The sequence below is a fragment of the Malania oleifera genome, chromosome 12 (genome assembly GCF_029873635.1).
Source record: "Malania oleifera isolate guangnan ecotype guangnan chromosome 12, ASM2987363v1, whole genome shotgun sequence".
In the NCBI taxonomy this organism is placed as follows: Eukaryota; Viridiplantae; Streptophyta; class Magnoliopsida; order Santalales; family Ximeniaceae; genus Malania; species Malania oleifera.
Genome location: NC_080428.1, coordinates 76,141,594 through 76,165,225, shown reverse-complemented (window position 1 = coordinate 76,165,225; position 23,632 = coordinate 76,141,594). Strand labels below are relative to the sequence as shown.

Here is a 23,632-nt window from a genome sequence, read left to right as displayed (position 1 = left end):
GACAACATGGCCTTTCCACTCTCGGTGGAGAAATCGTACGGAAAAAATTTCCGTGAATGGGCTCAGTCCATTAAACTAGTGATTGAAGGAAAAGGGAGGTTAGGATACCTTATCGGCGAACAGAAGAAGCCCGCCACAACCGACATCGCAGCTCTGCAAAAATGGAAAGCCAAGAATTCCATGGTGACAGCGTGGCTCATAAATTTGATGAAGACCTCAATTGGCAAGATATACTTGTTCCTTCCAACGCCGAAGGATATCTGGGATGCAGCTCACGAGACATACTTTGATGCCGAAAGCTACTCCCAAATCTTTGAGTTTAAGACCCTACCGTGGCAGCTACGACAAGGAGAAAGGGAGGTTACCGAGCACTTCATGGAAATGACCACCCTCTGGCAGGAGCTTGACCTCAGCGTCGATGAAGAGTGGGAGTGCTCCGGCGACAGCATATGGTACAAGCGACGCCTCGAGAATGAGAGGGTGTTCAAGTTTTTGGCAGGTCTCAATCGCGACTTGGATGATGTACGAGGGAGGATCCTTGGCCGGCGTCCCCTACCTTCGACTCAGAAGGTCTTCGCAGAGGTGCGGCGTGAGGAGAGTCGCCGCAAGGTGATGTTGAAAATGCACTGTGAACCTGAAATCTCAGCCCTAACCCGAAAAGACATGGGGCCTGAAGTTTCGGCCCTAATGTCAAAAAGTCTTGCGGGCTCGGGCTTTGGTTCTAGACAAAGGCCACAAAAAGGAAAAAATTGGTGTGAAAATTGTCGAAAGTCAGGACATTCAAAAGACATGCTGAGAGATTCATGGAAAACCTGCAGTTTGGAAGCCGAGACAATATCAAAAAAATCGTGGGTATCAGGCTACTGCTGATTGTTCAACTGAAAAACCACAAGTTGAAAAAACCAATAATATGTCAAGTATTGCGTTCAGCCCTGAGTAGTTGGATCAGTTGTATAAAATGATTTCCTCAATTCAAACATCGGGTTAGTCTCCCACTGGTTCTCTAGCTCACCGAGGTAATTATTTGTTAGCCTTAAATACTATATCCTATTATAAATCACCATGGATAATTGACTCGGGTGCATCTGATCATATGACTGGTTCTTATCAATTTTTTTTCATCCTATTCACCATATGCTGGAAATCTGAGAGTCAAAATTGCAGATGGTTCTCTCACCAGTCGCCGGTAAAGGAAGTACTCGCATATCTAACAAAAAACCAATAATATTTCTAGTAGTGCGTTCAACCTTGAGTAGTTGGATCAACTGTATAAAATGATTTCCTCAATTTAAACATCGGGTCAGTCTTCCATTGGTTCTTTGGCCCATCGAGGTAATTATTTGTCAGCCTTAAATACTATATGTTGTTACAAATCACCATGGATAATTGACTCGGGTGCATCTGATCATATGACTGGTTCTTATCAATTGTTTTCATCCTATTCACCATATACTGGAAATCTAAGAGTTGAAATTGCAGATGGTTCTCTTTCACCAGTCGTCGGTAAAGGAAGTATTCGCATATCTGACTTTGTAACTTAAAATCTGTCCTCCATGTTCCCAAGTTATCTTGCAATTTGTTATCTATCAGCCAATTAATGAAAGACTCTAATTGCTCTGCTAAATTTGTTTCATCTCATTGTGTTTTTCAAGACGTGTCATCTAGGAAGACGATTGGCACAACTAAGGCGTATGAAGGACTCAACTACTTTGAGGAGGCAAGCTTGAGTAAACAATATAATACTACAATTTGTGATTTTGTATCTATCTCTAGAGAGTGAACTTTAGTTATGGCATTCTAGGTTGGGTCACCCAAATTTTCAATATTTAAAACGCTTGTTTCCATCTATATGTTCAAATAAAAAGTCTTCTGAGTTTCAATGTGAAGTGTGTGGGCTTGCAAAACACCGGCGTGCCTTTTTCCCATCATCCATATAGAAACCATCCCGCCCATTTTCTATGATTCACAGTGATTTGTGGGGACCCTCACTACCTCCCAATCACACCCATACAAAATGGTTTGTTATTTTTATTGATGACCATACTCATCTTTGTTGGGTTTACTTGTTGAAAGATAAAATAGAAGTCCGCTCCATTTTTGTCAATTTTCATTCCATGGTTCAAACACAATTCCAGACTCAAATTCAAATTTTACGTACTGATAATGGTACGGAATATTTTAATGAAATTCTAGGAACTTATCTTCAAGGACATGAGATTATTCATCAGAGTTCTTGTGTAGACACCACTCAACAAAATGGGGTTGCCGAACGAAAAAATAGACATATACTTGAAGTAGCTCGGGCTTTGATGTTCACTACAAACATGAAAAACTATTTTTAGGGAGATGCCATCTTAACAGCTACCCATCTCATTAATCAAATGCCGAGTCAAGTACTTTCCTTTGCCACTCTCCAGAAATTCTAGGAATTTTTTCTTACATCCCGCCTTCCCTCCAGTCTTCCGCTAAAAATCTTTGGTTGCATTGCATTTATTTATGTTCATGCTCACCATCGGGATAAATTGGATCCTCGTGCTGTTAAATGTGTTTTCATCGGTTACTCCCCTACCCAGAAAGGATACAAATGGTGTGATCCTGTCTCAAAAAGGACGTTTGTTAGTCTGGATGTCACATTCTTTGAAACCACTCCCTATTTCCCCAAGAACTCTCTTTAGGGGGAAAAATGGAGTGAAGATCGATTCGTTGACTTCTTTACTACTGAATATGTACCATTTGAACACGTACCATCTATTGAGCCTCCCATTGCTTTATTCCCTGACCCATCTATTGAGTCTTCCATTGCTTCACTTCCTGACCTGCCGAACACTAAAGAGCGCTTAATCTCAGGGGGAGATACAGGAAAACAATACAACGCAGATATACTCGTTTACTCAAGAAAGCTGAACACAAAAAACGGGGAGAATCTCATACCTAAGGCACCAAGAGTGTTGGAACCGGTGATGGCTCTAAATAACTAGGAGTCCACACCCAATCCTGATCCGGTAATAGAGCTGCCGTCTGATAATCCTGTACTTGAAGACATCAATTTACCTATTACAATCAGAAAACAAACCAGGTCATTACTCAATATCCCTGGTCTAAATACATGTCTTAACAAAGTTTGTCTACAAGATATCGTGCTTTTGTGTCTAACCTTGACAGGACGAGAATTCCAAAGAACATTCAGGAAGCCCTGGAAATACCTAAATGGAGGGAGGCGATCATGGAGGAAATGTGGGCTTTAGAAAAAAATGGAACTTGGGAATTAATGAGTTTGCCGAAAGGGAAGAAGCCAGTTGGTTGTAAATGGGTCTTCACAGTGAAACATAGATCTGATGGGACAGTTGAACGATATAAAGCCAGGGTTGTTGCAAAAGGTTTTACATAGACTTATGGCATTGACTATACGGAGAAATTTGTACCAGTGGCAAACTTGAATACAGTTCGGGTCCTCCTATCCTTAGCAGCCAATTTAGATTGACCACTACAACAACTTGACATTAAGAATGCATTTCTAAATGGTGAGTTAGAAGAAGAAGTTTGCATGACTATACTGTCAGGATTCAGCAGGAAAGGTGAAGAAAACAGAGTGTGTAAACTCAAGAAGTCCCTGTATGGACTTAAACAATTTCCTAGAGCATGGTTTGACAGATTTGCAAAAGTAATAAAGAACGAAGGATATCGACAAAGACAATCAGATCACACCCTGTTCTTCCAACATTCTGAAAAGGGCAAGAAAACAATTCTGATAGTATATGTTGATGATATAATCCTAACTAGGGATGATGCGATAGAGATGGAAAGATTGAAGAGGGTTCTAGCTACTAAATTTGAAGTTAAAGACTTGGGACAAATGTGGTACTTCTTGGGCATGGAAGTTGCTAGAACAAAAAAGGGGATTCGTGTTTCTCAGCGAAAGTATGTTACTGATCTCCTAATTGAAACCGGCATGCTTGGATGCAAACCCAGTGAAACCTCGATTGAAGCAATAAAGAGGGTTGAAGGCTGTGGGATACCAGTTGAAAAGGAGAGATATCAGAAATTGGTTGATAAGCTAATCTACCTATCACATACTAGACTAGATATTGCATTTGCAGTCAGTGTAGTAAGTCAACATATGCATTCACCAAAAGAAGCCCACTTAGATGCTGTGTACAAGATCCTTCGATATCTCAAGGGCTTCCTGGACAAAGGACTCTTCTTCAAGAAATGTGAAAACAAGAAAGTAGAGATCTTTACAGATGCAGATTGGGCAGGATCAGTGGAAGATAGAAGGTCCACCACAGGTTATTGCACATTCGTCTAGGGAAATCTAGTAACTTGGAGAAGCAAAAAACAGAATGTAGTGGCTCGTAGTAGTGCTAAAGCTGAGTTCAGGGTAGTTGCTTAAAGAATATGTGAAGGACCGTGGTTACAGAAACTCTTGGAAGAACTATAGGTCTCGGTGGAATTTCCTATCAAACTCTATTGTGACAACAAGGCAGCCATCAATATCTTTCTCAATCCAGTTCAACATGACAGGACTAAACATGTGGAAGTAGACAAACACTTTATCAAAGAAAAAGTTGAAGAAGGAACTATCTGTATGACTTTGTACCTACCAAGGAACAAATTGCAGATATCTTCACTAAAGGGTTGGGACGACAGAACTTTGATGATCTCATTAGCAAGTTGGAGATGATTAATATCTATGATCCAACTCGAGGGGGAGTGTTAAAATTCCAAGTATCTTTGTGAATAATGAATAAATTAGGAAGGTGGATAAACGTAGGAGATTTTATTTTATTGTATTTTATTCTGTAGGAAGATTATTTCCTTATTTAGATTAGTTGATTGTATTATAAAAGATTGAGATGTACATACGCAAATTGAATTGAAGAATTATTCATGTTGAATTCTGCTTACAATTGTTAAAATCCCAAGTATCTTTGTGAATAATGAATAAATTAGGAAGGTGGATAAGCAGAGGAGATTTTATTTTATTGTATTTTATTCTGTAGGGAGATTATTTCCTTATTTAGATTAGTTGATTGAATTATAAAAGATTGGGATGTACATACGTAAATTGAATTGAAGAATTATGTATATAAAATTCTGCTTACATGGTATTAGAGTTGGTTACCAGGAGGTCCTGGGTTCTAGTCTTGTTACTCGCAATTTAAAAAAAAATATTGTATTCCTTATTATGGGTGCTAATTATCATGTGTTTATCTCTCCATGTGCTGTCGGGCTGCACATGCGGGGGAGTGTTAGAGCTTGATATACATTGTTGGCCCACCACAACCTAACAGCTTAAGCTTTTATATAAAGTGGTAATCTAACATCTTGTCCTAATACCATCTTGATTTTTATAATTCTATTCCTTACTCTAGTTACATCCACAACGCTATCTTTTAAGTTTTTGTCTATAATAATGCCTACTCCATTCTTATGTTTTTCTTTTTCAGTGTACCAAAGTTTAAATCCTGATTTATCGATTTCTCTACCTTTCTCCCCCACCCACTTAGTTTCTTGGAGGCAAATTATATTAATTCTTCTTCTAATCACTGTATCCACAATTTCCATGCTTTTACCCATAAGTGTCCCTATATTCTAAGTTGCTAATCTAATTCTAGTTTCTTGAACTAACGTCTTTACTTGCCATTATTGAAAGAATCATATTAAAAGCGTTAATTCTAATTATTCCCTGATGAAAAATAGAGGTGTGTTTACACTACCCATGATGTGTGTAAGTATAGATTTAATTTTATAGTCATTTGATCTGAACTGTTCCAACATGCTTATCCTTTGATTAAATGCCTGCACCTTTATTTGATCATGCTATGAATTATGAAATGCAAATTTATTGCATTGTTTATATTCCACTATCTTTATGATTTCTTGATATAGATTACATTTGTGATCCATAAAATAGTGACTGACAAACACAAGCCTTTTGTGTTTCCCTTTTCAGTGAAAAAGGCAACATAAATCAACATTTTTGTATATGTTTTTGTGCAAATTGATTTAAAAATTGATTGTAAATCATTTACGACATTAGTACTCAAACCCTTTTGAGTTAAAACAGGTTAATATTTAAATTTTGACGAGTATTCTTTTGCAATAGAAGGATTCACAAACTTGGTATTTGTTACCTGTTACACAACGTTCAATATGGTAGCAGTGTTTACTCCACTACTTTTACACTTTGGCTTGAGAGTAGATTTCTTTCAATCTTTCCTATTCCTAGCTCAGTTAATTGGAGGCTCAAAATTTACCAAGAGAAGTCCTTTGGGAAAGTGGGGATGATGTCTTCAAATGCCTTTTGGTGAGATAGGGTATAGGCTCTTCCATGACAGATGGATGGGTTGGTAGTTTTGTATTTATAGTTGATTAACCAGGCTTTTATTGGAAATGGCATTGGGAGTACACCCAAGAGAACTAATTCATGGAGACTGTAAATTGGTGCAAGATGTAGGGAAAACCATAACTTAAGCATTAGATGCTCTAGTCTGGAATGGCAACAGGTGTGGTACATGCTTCAAAAGTGTCACATTGGAGATATTCTTTTGTAGATATATAGGTGAAGATTGCCTAATGGTTGTTATCTATTTAAGAGAGGATGTTTAGAGACTTTCATTGCTGAAGTAGATTAACAATGACTAACGAAAATAATGCTCTACTGAAAGAAGAAATGATTGAAATATATTTTTCTTCATTATATTGTTCTTCTGTACAATCCAATATATAATACGATTACCTATTCTAAACAAGGAAACAATTTCCTATTGAATAATATCAAATCCCCCATAATTACCCACTTTCCTAATTTGTATTTTATTTACAAAGATATTCGGGATTGATATTTTAACACTCCCCCTCAAGTTGGATCATAAATATTAATCATCTCCAACTTGCTAATAAGATCATCAAAGCTCTGTCGTCCCAACCCTTTAGTGAGGATATCTGCAGTTTGTTCCTTGGTTGGCACATAAGTCATACATATAATTCCTTCGTAAATTTTTTCTTTGATGAAGTGTCTGTCTACCTCCACATGTTTAGTCCTGTCATGTTGGACTGGATTAAGAGAGATGCTAATAGCTGCCTTATTGTCACTGTAGAGTTTGATAGGAAGGTTCACCGGTACCCGTAATTCCTCCAATAGTTTTCGTAACCATAATCCTTCACAAATCCCTTGAGCGACTGCCCTGAATTTAGCTTCAGCACTACTACGAGCCACCACATTCTGTTTTTTGCTTCTCCAAGTTACGAGATTTCCCCAGACGAATGTACAATATCCTGTGGTGGACCTTCTATATTCCACGGATCCTCCCCAATCTGCATCTGTAAAGATCTCTACTTCCTTGCTTTCACATTTCTTAAAGAAGAGTCCTTTTCACGGGGATCCCTTGAGATATCTAAGGATCTTGTATACAACATCTAAGTGAACTTCCTTTGGTGAATGCATGTGTTGACTTACTACACTGACTACAAATGCAATGTTTGGTCTAGTATGTGATAGGTAGATCAGCTTGCCAACCAATCTTTGATACCTCTCCTTTTCTACTGGTTTTCCACAATCGTCAACCCTCTTTACTATTTCTATCGGGGTTTTGCTGGGTTTGCACCCTAGCATGCCAGTTTCAACTAGGAGGTCGGTAACATACTTTCGCTGAAAAACACTAATTCCCTTTTTCGTTCTTGCCACTTCCATGCCCAAAAAATACCGCATCTGTCCCAAGTCTTTAACTTCAAATTCAGTAGCCAAAACCTTCTTCAATCTCTCTATCTCTACAGTATCATCACCAGTAAGAATTATATCGACATACACTATTAGGATTGTTCTCTTACCTCCTTCAGACTGTTGGAAGAATAGTGTATGGTCTGATTGCCCTTGTCGATACTCTTGATTCTTTAGTACCTTTGTGAATCTGTCGAACCACGCTCTAGGAGATTGTTTGAGGCCATATAACGATTTCTTTAATTTACACACTCTGTTTTCTTTACCTGTTCTACTGAATCCTGGTATTATAGTCATGTAAACTTCCTCTTCTAATTCTCCATTTAAGAAAGCATTTTTAATATCAAGTTGTTGTAGTGGCAAATCTAAATTGGCTGCCAGAGACGAGAGAACCCGAACTGTATTTAAGTTTGCCACTGGTGCAAATGTCTCAGTATAGTCAATGTCGTAGGTCTGTGTAAAGCCTTTTGCAACAAGTCTGGCTTTATATCTTTCAACTGTTCCATCAGATTTACATTTCACTGTGAAGACCCATTTACAACCCACTGGCTTCTTCCCTTTGGGTAGATCTGTCAACTACCAAATTCCATTTTTTTCTAGGGCTCGCAGTTCTTCCATGATTGCCTCTCTCCATTCTGGTATTTCTAGAGCTTCCTAAATGTTTTTTGGCATTTTCATCCTGTCAAGATTAGAGACAAACATACGATATCCTGTAGACAAGCTTTTATAAGACATGTATTTCAACCAAGAGTATTGAGTACATGACCTGGTTTGTTTTCTGATTGCAATAGGTAAATTGATATCATCAGGTGCAGAATTATCAGAGGAAGACTCAATTACCAGATCAGGATAAGGCGAGGGCTCATGATTATTCGGAGCCATCACCGGTTCCAACGCTCTTGGTGCCTCAGGTATGAGATTCTCCCTCTCCTTTGTTTTCGGCTTTCTTGAGTAAACCAGTATGTCTGTGTTGTTTTGCTCTCCTGCATCTCCCCCCGAGGGTAAGTGTTCAGTTGTGTTTGGCAAGTCGGAAAGTAATGTAATGGAGGACTTAATGGAAGACTCAATAGATGGGTCAGGGAATGGAGTAACTGGAGTAACCGTAGATTCAGTAGTGAAAGGATCAAAGAACCAATCTTCACTCCATTTCTCCCCCTGAAGAGAGGGCTTTGGGAAGTAAGGAGTGGTTTCAAAGAAAGTGACATCAAGACTAACGAACAGTCGTTTTGAGATCGGATCATAGCATTTGTAGCCTTTTTGGGTAGGTGAATAACCAAGGAAGACACATTTAATGGCACGAGGATCCAATTTATCGCGATGGTGTGCATGGACATGAACAAAGGCAGTACAACTAAAAATTTTCAGTGGGAGACTGGAAGGGAGTCGAGAGGTAGGAAAGTGTTCCTGAAATTTCTGAAGAGGGGTGACAAATGAGAGTGCTCGACTTGGCATTCAATTAATGAGATGTGTGGCTGTTAAGATGACATCGCCCCAAAAATAATGTTTCGTGTGGGTAGTAAACATTAATGCCTGGGCTACTTCAAGTATATGTCTATTTTTTCGTTCAGCAACCCCATTTTGTTGAGGGCTATCCACACAAGAACTTTGATGAACAATCCCATTATCTTGAAGATAAGTTCCCAGGATGGTATTAAAATATTCTGTACCATTATCAGTACGGAGGATTTGAATGGAACTGTGTATGAATCATGGTATGAAAATTGATGAAAATGGAGCGGACTTCAGTTTTGTCTTTCAGTAAGTAGACCCAACAAAGACGAGTATGGTCATCGATAAAGGTCACAAACCATTTTGTATTGGTGCGATTTAGGGAACGTGAGGGACCCCATACATCACTGTGAAACATAGCAAATGGGCGAGATGGTTTGTATATGGATGATGGAAAAGAAGTATGACGATATTTAGCAAGCTCATATACTTCACATTGAAACTCAGAAGCCATTTTATTTGAACAAAGAGAAGGAAACAAACGTTTTAAATAGTGGAAATTGGGATGACCCATCCGTGAATGCCATAACAAAAGTTCACTATTTCTAGAAGTAGATGCAGAATCACAAATTGCAGTATTACATAGTTCACTCAAACTTGCCTCCTCAAAGTAGTAGAGTCCCTCATACGCTTTAGCAGTGCCAATCGTCTTCCTTGATGATAGGTCCTGAAAAACACAATGAGAGGAAACAAATTTAGCGGAACAATTCAAATCTTTTGTTAATTGACTGATAGATAATAGATTGCACGATAACTTGGGGACATTTAAGACCGATTGTAAAGTTAAGGAAGCAGATATGCGAATACTTCCTTTTCTAACAACTGGTGAGAAAGAGCTATCTGCAATTTTTACCCTCAAATTCTCGGCATATGGTGAGTAGGATGAAAAATATTGATAAGACCCAGTCATATGATCGGATGCACCCGAATCAATTATCCAAGGACATTTGTAACAAGATGTGGTTTTTAAAGCTGACAGATGATTACCTCGGTGAGCCAGGGAACCGGAGGAAGATTGACCCGATGTTTGCATTGATGAAATCATCTTATATAACTGATCCAGTTGTTCAGGACTGAATGCACTGCTGGACAGGGTATTGTTGTTCTCTCCTTGTGATCTTTCAGTTGATCCGTCAGTGCTGGCCTGGTACCCACGATTTTTTTGGTATTGTCTCGGTTTCCAATCTGCCGGTTTTCCATGAATCTCCCAGCAGGTATTTTTTGAATGACCTGTTTTTCGGCAATGTTCGCACGATATTTTTCCTCTTTGCGGTCGTTGACTAGGTCCCCCTGGGCCTTTTAATATAAGAGCTGAGGCATCCGACCCAGTGTGTAGCCCATCTAATTTTTGGGCGGATACAGGTACAGCCGGGTCCAGCCCAGCAGATTCATTTTGAGGCCGCAGCATCACCCGCCTCCTGTTCTCTTCCCTCCTGACCTCTGCAAAGACTTCTCGGGTTGAAGGGAGAGGTCGCCAGCCAAGGATCCGTCCCCTCATGTCATTGAGCTCTCGATTCAGGCCGGCAAGAAACTCGAAGACCCTCTCGTTTTCGAGCCTCCTTCGGTATCAAGTGCTGTCGCTGGAGCACTCCCACTCCTCATCGTTGCTCAGATCGAGCTCCTGCCAGAGATGACTCATCTCCATGAAATACTCGGTAACACCTCTTTCGCCTTGCCTCATCTACCACAATCGGGTCTTGATGTTGAAGATTTGTGAGTAGCTTTCGACATCGGAGTACGTCTCACGTACGGCTTCCTAGACTTCCTTCGCCGTCGACAAGAACAAGTAAATTTTTCCAATTGATGGTTGCATCAAGTTGATGAGACAAGCCGTGACTGGAGTTTTCGGACCTCCATCTTTGCAAGGCTACAGCGTCGGAAGGGTTTGGCTTCCTCTGCTCACCGGTAAGATATCCAAGCTTCCCTTTTCCCTCAATCACCAGTTTCATGGACTGAGCCCATTCACGGAAATTTTTTCCGTTTAGTTTTTCCAATGAGAGTGGAAAGACTATGTTATCGAGTCCATTCGTACCCCCACCGGACGTAACCTCTGAGTCACCGGTGATGTTTGTAGAGGAGGTAGAGCCTCTGCTGTTAGCCATCGTTTAGCTGGGTTTAAGAAACCCTAGCTCTGATACCATGAAAGAGGAAATGATTGAAATATATTTTTCTTCATTATATTGTTCTTCTGCACAATCCAATATATAATACGATTACCTATTCTAAACAAGGAAACAATTTCCTCTTGAATAATATCAAATCCCCCTTAATTACCCACTTTCCTAATTTGTATTTTATTTACAAAGATATTCGGGATTGATATTTTAACATCTACTTGTACTAGTTCATGGAGATTGTTAATTGGTGCAAGATGTAGGGAAAACCATAACTTAAGCATTAAATGCTCCAGTCTGGAATGGCGACAGGTGTGGTACATGCTTTAAAAGTGTCACATAGGAGATATCCTTGTGTAGATATATAGGTGAAGATTGCCTAATGGTCCTTGTCTATTTAAGAGAGGATGTTTAGAGATTTTCATTGCTGAAGTAGATTAACAATGACTAACGAAAATAATGCTCTACTTGTACTGTTACATATTGAAAATTTGAACTAGAACTTCAACTCACCAGATTTAGTGTTTTGTACCATGTTTCAAAATATTCATGCCAGCTTACAGTTGGTTGTGTTGTTTTCTGATCACTAAGGGGCGAACCTGGGAATTAGAGTAGTCCTCATGGAGGATGTGTTGGAAATTCAATTGTGGGGGAAAAGCAATTTGATGATGGTGTCTGTTTTTGAGATTGGGAATGGATTTTAGCCATGGATAACGTGATCTACAGAGGTGTCTTGAAGGACTTAAAATTCGATTTTGATGGTCTCAACTTATAGAAATTTTGATTTTGATTTAAGAAATGACGAAAATTTATGGTAAATGGTGAAAATTTACAATAAAACTCTGGGAAATGTTAAAATAGATTATTATGTATAATTTGGAATCAAAATAAATTTTAAAAAATGCATAACATGACAAATTTTTATAATAATAATAATAATAATAAGGCCATAGTTAAGGTAAGTGTTGTCATTGGGTAAAGGTTAATTGCGAATTGAGAGGGAAAAATGGTAAAACAAGGTGGGATGAAATTTTAATTATATAATTGTTCCATTACCACTTTACCTAAAAGTTTAACGCTCCACTCACGTGCAGCCCAATAACACATGAAGAGATATATACATGATAAATAACACCCATTACAGGAAATACAATGATTTTTTAAACACATAATAAAGGCGGGCAACGAGACTAGAACCCAAGTCCTTCGGGTGATTAACTCTGGTTTAGTTTATAGTGCTTTAAAACAAGGGTGAAGTGATGAGGTATGTTTAGTTTAGGGATCAAAAACTCATTTTTATTTTCTATTTGTCTTCCATAAAAATTAGAGCTCCAGTGCTGAATTTATCAAAATTTTTGAAATTCCATTGAAATCTACTGAATATTTTTTTGAATTTATCGAAATTCCAATTCTCTCTTATCCATCCTGCTGGTAGAGACAAAGTGGTCCAACAAAGAAAGCAGTGTGGTAAGCTTGTTGACCTCTCATTAGTTGAGATTCTTGAAAAAAATGGAAATTCCATGAAAGAGGGCCTCCTTCAGGAGAAATGAAAGAGTTGATAGGTACATTATGGAGAGAATAAGTCTTAAACGGGGCACCTTCAACTCCAAAGGGACCTCACCCACCCACACATCCTTCCTAAAATGCACCCTACTATGACTTCCTCTTATTTCCACCCATTTTGATGGAGCCCATATTTGCTTTCGACTAGCTTGTACCAGAGAGTTTACTTCTAGTGGGAACCTCCCCAACCATGTACCTATTAGGGAGATGTTCTAGGGATACCACATTGCTAGGCCCCAGTCCCCCTTCAGATTTAGACTTACTGATGACATTCCAAGTAACTAAATGCTCTTCTTGCTCTCCCCATGACCAGCCCGATAAGGTCACACATTGGCCTTTGTAAAGCCTTTGCAATTTTAGTAGGCAATCTAAAAAGGGTAAGGAAGTGAATAGGAATGTTGGATAGGGAAACGGTAATGAGAGTGTCAACCCCAGAGCGAGAAGTACACCCTCTTTGGATCCACTTATTTCTTACCCACCTTCTCTTAAGGTCATGGGGTTTGGGTTGCCTCCAAGTGGGGGCCCTAAGTGGCCACTTGAGAGAAAACACCCTTGTTGAGGCTTTAAAATTATTAGACCATCTGTTCTTTTTGCTCCGATGTTGACGGAATTACTTATTTACTTGTCATTGATTGCAGAAGGGTAAGAGCTATTTTGAATCTTCACATGGTCATGAATTTATCAAAATGATGCTATTTATTTTCTTTCTACATCTTATGTTATAATGACTCTATTTGAATTGTTTTGGTGCCTTTTACTTATTTTGTCAGACATACCTGACCTTGTAATCTGTTTTGAGTTGGCAGAGTTTGCGACACCTCTATAGCTGTGGGGATGAGATCCTCCGTCTAGGTACGTACCTGCCCCCAGCATTACCATCGACAGGAGTTTTTCCATTACTCTTCTCTCTTTAGCAAAACATATGGCTGCTGCACTCTCTCCGTTCCCTCTGTTTTGTAATGACTTATCAAATTTTTGTGATGGGAACATTCACCCAATCCCAGGGGGCAAATTCAGAGAAATTTGAGGTCCCTAGTGAAACCATATCTGCAATCTGCTTATGATTCTTCACTGTTGAAATTGTTGAGTGTTTATCATTGGTCAATTTAACAACTCCCATGTTTCATGTTCCAAAGAACAGGATCAATAATACTTCCTCTTCCAAAGAGTCATCATTTAATTCTCTTAGAAGAACAAAGCTAATCCACATGATCATCACCTCTGAGATTTTTTTTTCTTGTGGCTATTTATTTCATAACTCATTAAATTGGTAACTTCCGAGGCACTTCTGTTGCGGCCCAACTGCTGAAACTGATTGAAGGGTCGATGGGCACATGATTCTCTGAGTTGTCGTAGTCCCGGGCCACAAGCAATTGAAAATGTAGGGAGAAAACTGCGGCAGGGGTTTAATCTTATTGTGACAACTTGGGCCTCCAGAATTTAGGGCACCCCACCCCAAGTCACTTGACCCGTAAATTTTAAGGCCCTACCCTCATTTCTCCGGACTTTCAAGCTGCCCTCTTTCTGAAGCAACTGGACATTGATGGATGGTTAGAAGGCAGGCTCACTTAAATGCCCCCTCCCGGACGACTACATAAATTATTTTAGGAGCAGTGCCTTGTATTTTCCATTCAGGGTGATCAAAACCAGCCCTTGCCCGTCCGCCCAAGGATTATTGTGTGCATCACGAGAGAAGCTTCTGGGTGTGAAGCCCATCGTCTCCCTATCACTATCAGCGAGGGGCCAAACCCATCAAGTTGTCTTCTCATTTTTCAATTTTTGGGTCTGCTTCAGAGTGAGTTAAGGAGATGTGTAATGCAGCACTGGCCCATGAACACCCTAATCATGAACCCCACGAATGTGATGATGATGTTGGCCTCTCGGTAAGATAGGAATAAACTAAAAATTGAAACGAAAAATATGCCACAATCAATAAGTTCTATTCCGTTTCTCTTAATTCTTCATCTTTTCTATGTACTATACACGCAGGGAGTAGTAAATCGTTGTTATGTTAGGTTTTGGAACTTAATTTCCAAGTCCATCCAAAATTTTGCCCCTCGATGTTGGGGATGGCACCCGGACCTCTTATTTAGGAGTTGGGCAATGAACTAACTGTTTTTCCTCAGCCTAGGTGTCACAAATTTAATAAAAAGCATGGCATAAAGAATGAAGGCAGAGGTACATTCCTAAAAATGTGTTTTGAAAGAGACGTAGTTGATTAGTGGTGGAGCTCGAATATTCAATATTTATGCTATTGCACTGCAGTAAATTATATTTATTTTAGAATGTTCATTATAGTCTTAGTTGACATGGGAAATGTATCTTTCTTGTGTTACAGTTTCACTTAAAACCTAAATTAAGAATTTTTAGATTTCAAAAGCTATTATTATTATTATTATTATTTACTGTAATTATGTTGAGTCAGGTTGGAGTCGAACCGGACCAAAATGGGGTTTCGGTAAAACCAGATCGGACCAGACCGTATTGCAATTCAAAAGACCATGAATTTTATTACAGTAATGAGTACTGTAGAGAGTTGAGTCAACCCATTCAATGTTAAATGGCTGCTTGCCCAGTGGCCCCTCGTCCCACGCTCAAATGGTCAAACGCCCGCCGAATGTTAATCACGCGTTCCTTATTTATGAAACCCAACTCTTCTTCAAATGTACAAAAACGCAGCTTTGATCCAGTCGCAGCGCAATCTAACAATGACAAGTGGATTGTGCTAAAAAGTACAAATTTTTTTTAAAAAAAAATTGAAAATATTTTCTCAAAACTATTGAAAGGAGTGAGGCCTTCTTTCTTCTACACCTCGGGATAAATCTATTGAGCTTAAACATGCTAAACGGGTGGGTATGAATTAAGATTGGTCGGGTCATCAATGACTTGTTTATTTTTTCTATAGCTTATTTACAAAAAAAAAAAATATCTAATCTATCATTTGGTCCATTTTAACATGAATTGACCTATTCCTCTATTACGTTTCGAACGAGACATGTGTCTAAACCTGCAGTTAATAATAATAATAACAATAATAATGATAATAATAATAATAATTTTTTCTAAAACGATCGATAAGCTTCTTCGAACACTAGACTATTTCACTAGAATAGTACTCCTATCCCTCTATTCTTCTCAAGGTAAGTAGCAACTAGTAAGGTGTTTTCTCAAAGAAAAAGTGTAACCATCATGATTCAAATCCTAACATTTTAGTCAAGCCCCATTATATGCATCTATAATTACTTACTAAATTCAAATTGTCCTTAATTTTGTCATTATATAGTCGCACACATAAACGTAAATGTCCTAATTATAGTATTAATTGTTGGGAGAGATATCAACAAACAATCACAGTGGAATAATTCTTCTCCCTATATGCAAGCAAATATAGTGTATTTCTACTTTTATACGTACTGAAAATAATAAGAAAAATAATCAATCACACCAAACCACAAGAACACAAGCAATTTTTTACGTGGAAAACTTCTCCAGTGTGAGAAAGAAAAATCACGGGACCTAATCCAATTGAAACCTCCACTATCAATCAAATAATGGGTACACCAAGTCTTCTCTAATCGCAATAGAGACTACAAATATATCTCATCAAGATATCAACAATCTTGACAAATACAAAGAGAATTGGAGAGAATATACCAAAATAGCAGTTACTGTTCACGAGCAAAAATCCCAACTCTCGAGCTCAAAATCCGATCTCCACCATTCAGATTGTAGCTCCTTGAGTCGTGAACCTCTCCTTCAAATTTTAGCTCGATTGGACCACAAACAAAGCGGGATCGGAGTCTTGATGAAATCTGGGCAATATGAGAAAAATAATGTTTTTCTCTCTTTCTTTTGAGAAGTGAAGGCTCCTCCCTTCTCCCCTCTCTTTTTATAACTTCCTTTAGGTTATCACACTAAAGGGATAGGCTTTGGGCTTTCCTCCACATGGAAGGAAAGAACCCAACAAATCTCCCCCTTTCCGGTTATGGGGAGAGAATCGTCATCCCAGCCATCAAACAACAAATTTCAAACTTCTCCTTTGGTAGTGTCTTTGTCAACATATTAGAACCATTATCATCAGTGTGAACCTTCTCAAGTTAAAGTAACTTATCGTTCAATGCATTTCTAATCCGATGACATCATACATCAATATGCTTTAATCTTGGCTATCACAAAACAACACATACCTTTGCTGCTTGAAACCGAGTTCTCTCAAGAACTTCTTTACCCATAGCAACTCTTAAGTCTCTTTCGTTGCTGCAATGAACTCTGCCTCTGTCGTAGAAAGAGCAATACACTTCTTAAGTCTCGATTTCCAAGCTATAGCCTCACCTGCAAAAGTTATCAAATAACCCAAAGTAGACTTACGAGTATCCACATCCCCAGCCATATCTGCATATATGTAGCCAACTAACAATGGTTGTCCATTTTCCAAACCAAGTCTCAAACTAGGAGTGCCTCGAAGATACCTCATGATCTATTTCACTACATTCCAGTGCTCTCTTCCCGGATTTGAAAAGAATCGGCTAACTATACCAACTGCATAGGCTATATCTGGTATTGTGCAAACCATTGCATACATCAAGCTTCCTACTACTAAGGCGTAAGGAACTCTTTCCATGTCTTCATTTTCCTTATCTGTAAAAGGACATTCCTTTGTACTTAGTTTGAAGTGGGTAGTAAGAGGAGAACTAATCACTTTAGCTTTGTCCATATTGAACCTCTGAAGCACTTTCTCAATGTACTCCTCCTGTGACAAATATAACTTCTTGGCACTCCTATCACGACTAATTCTTATGCCAAGAATTTTCTTTGCTGGCCCCAAAACCTTCATAGCAAATGACTTACTCAATTGCTTCTTCAACTGATCAATCCTTGAAGCATTCCTGCCAATAATCAGCATGTTATCTATATAAAGTAATAAGAAAATAAAATCATCATCAGAGAATTTCTGAACAAATATGCAGTGATATGAAGTTGTCTTCTTGTAGCATTACTCCCCCATAACAGACTCAAACTTCTTATACCACTGTCTTGGTGCTTGTTTCAAACCCTATAGGCTTTTCTTCAACTTGCACTCATAATCCTCTTTCCCTTTCACTTTGAAACTCTCTGGCTGTTTCATATAAATCTCTTCCTCCAAATCACCATGAAGGAAGACAGTTTTCACATCCATCTGCTCAACTTCTAGGTTAAGACTAGCTGTTAAACCGAGTACTGTACGGATCGATGATATCTTTACAATTGGAGAGAAGATCTCATCAAAGTCAATACCTTTTCTCTGATCGAACCCTTTTACAACCAGTCTAAGTTTGTACCGTGGCCGTGAAGAGAACTTATTTGGTTTCTTTTTGTAAATCCACTTGTCCTCCAAAGGTCTTTTTCCTTTAGGTAGCTTCACTTATTCAAAGGTGTGGTTATCATGCAATGACTGCATCTCATCTTACATGACCTCAATCCTCTCTGCCTTGTGTTCATCTTCCATGGCTTTTGCAAAACACTGGGGCTCTCCCTCGTCAATCAATAACACATACTATTCTGCTGAATACCGAGTGGACGGATGTCGGTCTCTAGCTGACCTCCTGGATGAAATCTCTGGTGGAATGTCTGGCACTGTCAATTGCTCATTAATCTCAACATCTCCCAGAACCTGTAAGGGAACATCCACATCACCTCTACCCTGGTGGTCATCCTGAACATCATTCTCAACTTGAGATGGAAAATTCTTCAAAGGAACTGGATCCACATCAGTCAAACTGTCACCCTGCTGAGACATAGATTTCTCTACCTGCTCAATATCCTGAATCGTCTGATCTTCTAAAAAGACGATATCTCTACTTCTCACAATTTTCTTCTCAATTGGATCATAAAGCTTGTATCCAAACTAATCTTGACCGTAGCCATGGAATATACACTGTCGCGTTTTCTCATAAAGTTTGGACCTTTCATCTTTTGGAATATGCGTAAATGCTTTGCACCCAAAAACACGCAGATGATTATAAGAAACATCCTTACCTGTCCAAACTCGGCCAGACACATCAAACCGTAGAGGAAGATAGGATGTAAGATTTAACACATGAACAATAGTGCTCAATGCCTCCCTCGAAAAAGATTTTGGGAATCTGGCTTATGAAAGCAAACATCTCACTCTCTCAACGAGTGTTATGTTCGTCCTTTCTGCTCTGCCATTCAATTGAGGAGTTTTAGGAGGAGTCTTTTGATGTCGAATACCCTGCTGTTTGCAATACTCATCAAATGGACCAGAATACTCTCCATCGTTATCAGTCCGGATGCATCTCATTTTCTTTCCAGTCTGTCTCTCAACTAGGGCTTGAAATTGCTTGAACTCAGCCAACACTTGGTCTTTTGACTTCAAGGTATATACCTACAACTTCCTTGAATGATCATCTATGAAGGTCACAAAGTATCTGGAGCCACCAACTGTTCTCGTCTTCGTAGGGCCACACACATCCGAATGTACCAAATCCAGTATCTCTGACTTTCTCGAATGAGGGGAATTTTTGAAGGAAACTCTGCTTTACTTCCCTGACAAACAATAAGGACACCTTTTCAGAAGTGTACTTTTTAGTCCACATAACAGACTTTTCTTCTCCAATAGAGTTAATCCTTTCTCACTCATGTGAGCCAGTCTCTTGTTCCACAACTTTGTTGTACCATTATCCTCCATCGCATTAACAATGTCGTTGGAGGTCTTTGCTTGCATAATGTACAATGCAGAGTGTTTCATACCTCGAGCCACAACCATAGCACCCCTGGTGAGCTTCCACTGGCCATCATTAAAAGTGCTTCACAAGTTTACCTGCAGAAATTAAATTCAAACGAATGTCAGGAATATGCTTCACATCTCTAAGAACTAAACTCGTGCCATTATTAGTCTTCAAATGCACATCCCCAATTCCAATGACTTTAACCAAACTATCATTGCCCATCTTTACAGTTCCAAAGTCACCAGATCTATAGGATGTAAAGAGATCCTTCCGAGATGTAGCATGAATGGAGGCACCATTGTCAATCACCCAGTTGGTCTCATGGTATGCAACATGTATCATCTCATTATCATAAACAATGAGGAATTCTGCAGGAGTGGTGGTAACAACTCTATCATCACCATCTTTGTAACCTCCATTCTTCGTTCCCTTCCTTTTCTCATTCTTGTTTTCTTTCTTCAATTGCCTATAGTATTTCTTGATGTGTCCTTTTTTCCTGCAATGATGATACTCAACATTTGCAAACTTGTTGGACTTGCTTATGCTATTATCTCTGTTCTTCGGACCTTTACTCTTACTTCTCCTCCTCTTTTCTATAACCAAGATCTTTGACTGTGAAGAGGATCCTTGCGCTTTTTTTTTCTCATCTCTTCGTTTAGCAAAACACTCTTGGCCATATCCATTTTAATTACACCTTCTGGAGCGGATTTGGACAATGAAGTTCTATGCGTCTCCCTCGACTCCAATAATTGTGGTGGTGGAGGCATGATAAGAGATGAAAAATGTCTATTTAAAGCAACTTTTTCCTCATTATTGGGTTATGGAACAAATAACATGGCTGAATTGAAGGCAATTATTTTAGGGATTAATCTATGCAAAGATCTCAGATTTGATCAAGTGGAGATTGCTTGTGACTCTGCTTTGTTGGTTCAGTGGATAAATTCTGGGAAGTGCTCGGTTTGGAACTTATGGGAATTATGGGAAAAGCTTATGCTAACATTGAAATGCATACAGTTCAAAGTGGAACGTGTTTACAGGGAGGCGAATAAAAGTGTAGATTTCTTTACCAAACAGGGTGAATCTGGTATTTCTCGATCATATAGTTGTCAGGATGATCTTCCTCAGCAAGTCAGGGGAATGATTTGATTGGATTTGTTGGGTTTTCCTTCTTTGTGCTCATGATGTTTTGTGTTATCTTCTAGAGTTTTGTTTGTTTTCCACTTTTAGTGGTTTAGTTCTTAGTTTTTTTGTTTGGTTGCTAGTCTTTGGTTTTTTGGTTTGGTTTATGTTGGTTAAGTTAATTTTAGGGTCTTGGAGTTTGCTTTTGTTGTCCCAAATTCTCAAGTTTGGAACCATGGTATTCTTCCGCCATAAGTGAGGGATTTTCTAATAAAGTTAGGAGGTGTCGCCCTCTTTTATCAAAAATAAAAAATAAAAAATAAAAATAAAAAATAAAAAAGATTAATAATTCCTTGGAATGTATTCAGGTGATTAGATAAAGGAGTCTCATCTTGGTACCTCAAAGTTATCATTTGTTTAATTAGAAACAACTTATTATTTTCAGTCTTTCTAGCATATAGTTGTTCAAACTTACTCCAAGGAGAATGTGCATTTGTCTCTCCACTAATATGGTTCAAAACATTATCATCTACCTACTATCTGGTATACACACACACCTGTCGATATAACAAAGTCCATTCCACAGCAGACTTTTTTTTTTTTTTTTGGTTTTTTAGCACTAAACACCGGTAGGTAATAATCTTTCACATAAAGAAGATCCTTCATTTTTCATTTCCAAATGTGATAATTTGAACCATTGAGATTAATCATTCTACTAGTATTTGCTTTCATAACTCAAATTGCCAACCTGACAATCTGTCAACCTAACTCTGATACCACTTTGTTGGGAGAGATATCAACAAACAACCATAGTAGAATAATTCTTCTCCCTATATGCAAGAAAATATAGTGTATCTCTACTTTTATACGTGCTGAAAATAATAAGAAAAATAACCAATCACACCAAACCACAAGAACATAAGCAATTTTTTACGTGGAAAACTTCCCCGGTATGAGGAAGAAAAACCACGAGATCTAATCCAGTTGAAACCTCCATTATCAATCAAATAAGGGGTACACCAAGTCTTCTCTAATCGCAATTAGAGGTTACAAATATATCTCATCAAGATATCAACAATCTTGGTAAATATAAAGAGAATTGAAGAGAATATACCAAAATTGCGGTTACTGTTCACGGCAAAAATCCCAACTCTTGAGCTCAAAATCCGATTTCCACCGTTCAGATTGTAACTCCTTGAGTTGAACCACAGACGAAGCGGGATCAGAGTCTTGATGAATCTGGGCAGTATGAGAAAAATCACATTTTTTTCTATTTCTTTTGAGATGTGACAGGTCCTCCATTCTCCTCTATCTTTTTATAACTTCCTTTAGGTCATCACACTAAAGGGCTAGACTTTGGGCTTTCCTTCACATGGAAGGAATAACCCAACATTAATAACATATTAAACTATATACTTAGTTTAATTTCAAATAAAAGGTGCAGCCAATAACGTAATTACATATATGAATAATTGTGTACATATACGAACTGAATCGAATTATGTACATAAATATTAGTTAGTTCGAATAACTGAGCCAAATAAATTAAAGACAAACATAATTATGTGCTTATATATATTCAAATTAAATAGTGCATAATTAAATGATTACGCATATAGATATCTAAATTATAAAATTAATTAGGCAGTTATAGCTTGCTTTCAATTGAGAGGCATAGTTAGTACAATAATTACATGCACATACAATTGACCATTTAAGAAAATTAAATGGTTTGATTGGTACATTTATTTTCATTCATTTAATTTTTACATATATTTGAATCACTCATTTATATCCCTAATCCATTTATTTAATGATAGGATAATAGATATGGATTATACTTACTACTTCTAATTAAGCTTATGCATATTAGTCTAAATGCACCACGCTTGTACGCGAGGCTTAATGTCTAAACATATCTGATTAAAACAAAGGATTAGGAGACCAATATTATTTATGATGTAAAAGTACCTAGTCACGGTCTATCTAAAGAAGCCTAGTTAAGGCTTAAGTTAAACACTTGAACCTATACATTTGATTTATTTGATATGTAAAAAAAGAACAAAAATAAAATTTAGTCTTTATAATCCTACATATTTGTTATATAATTTCACATTTCATTTAACCTCACTTTGTTCTTCAACATATCAAAAGTTGGATCGGTACATAAAAATTGAATGAAGTTGGAGGCTAATGAAACTTATTGCTTAATTTTTTTTTATTATATTGGATTATATTTTGCAAGTCAAGAGGCCTCCATAAACTTTTGTTGACATTTGGGTTATATATATATATATATATATATATATATATATATATATATATATATATATATATTGGCTTTTGGGCTTCTAAAAGGATAATATGTTTGTTGGAACATAATGAATTATGATTGTTGACAATAAACTTGTTTTCTCTAATTTGTTTTTTTTTTTTTGTTTTTTTGTTTTTTTTTTGTTTTTGTTGTAATAATGCTATCATTAATGAGTTATTTTCTTTCATATGGAGGAAAGCCCAAGTGAGCTTTATTAAAAGTCCAAGCCCAACTCTTTAGTATAATAACCTAAAGGAAGTTATAAAAAGAGAGGGGAGAAGGGAGGAACCATCACTTTCAAAAGAAAGAGAGAAAAATGTAATTTTTCTTATGCTACCTAGATTTCGTAAAGACTCCGATCCCGTTTCGTCTATAGTCTGATTGAGCTGAAATTTGGAGGAGAGGTTCATGACTCAAGGAGTTACAATCTGAACAGTGGAGATCGGATTTTGAGCTCGGGAGTTGGGATTTTTTCCCATGACCAGTAATCGCGATTTTGGTATATTCTCTCCAATTCTCTTTGTATTTACCAAGATTGATGATATCTTAATGAGATATATTTATA

General features: G+C 37.9%; 1 protein-coding gene across 3 annotated transcripts in view; it reads left to right on the top strand.

Moving 5' to 3' along the window:
* The window catches only part of LOC131143695 (protein NUCLEAR FUSION DEFECTIVE 6, mitochondrial), a 71,505-nt gene extending 57,424 nt beyond the window's left edge, over window positions 1–14,081 (top strand). The window contains exon 4 of one of the 3 annotated variants that reach the window (XR_009133654.1): window positions 13,713–13,837. Coding sequence is in view for 1 of the 3 variants with exons in the window: in XM_058091942.1 (XP_057947925.1) it covers window positions 13,713–13,732 (20 nt within the window). In the remaining 2 variants the exon portion in view is untranslated. Of the gene's footprint in view, window positions 1–13,712 lie in introns of all 3 variants that reach the window. The other 2 variants (XM_058091942.1, XM_058091941.1) reach the window with 2 other exon arrangements.
* The last annotated feature ends 9,551 nt before the right edge of the window (window positions 14,082–23,632 follow it).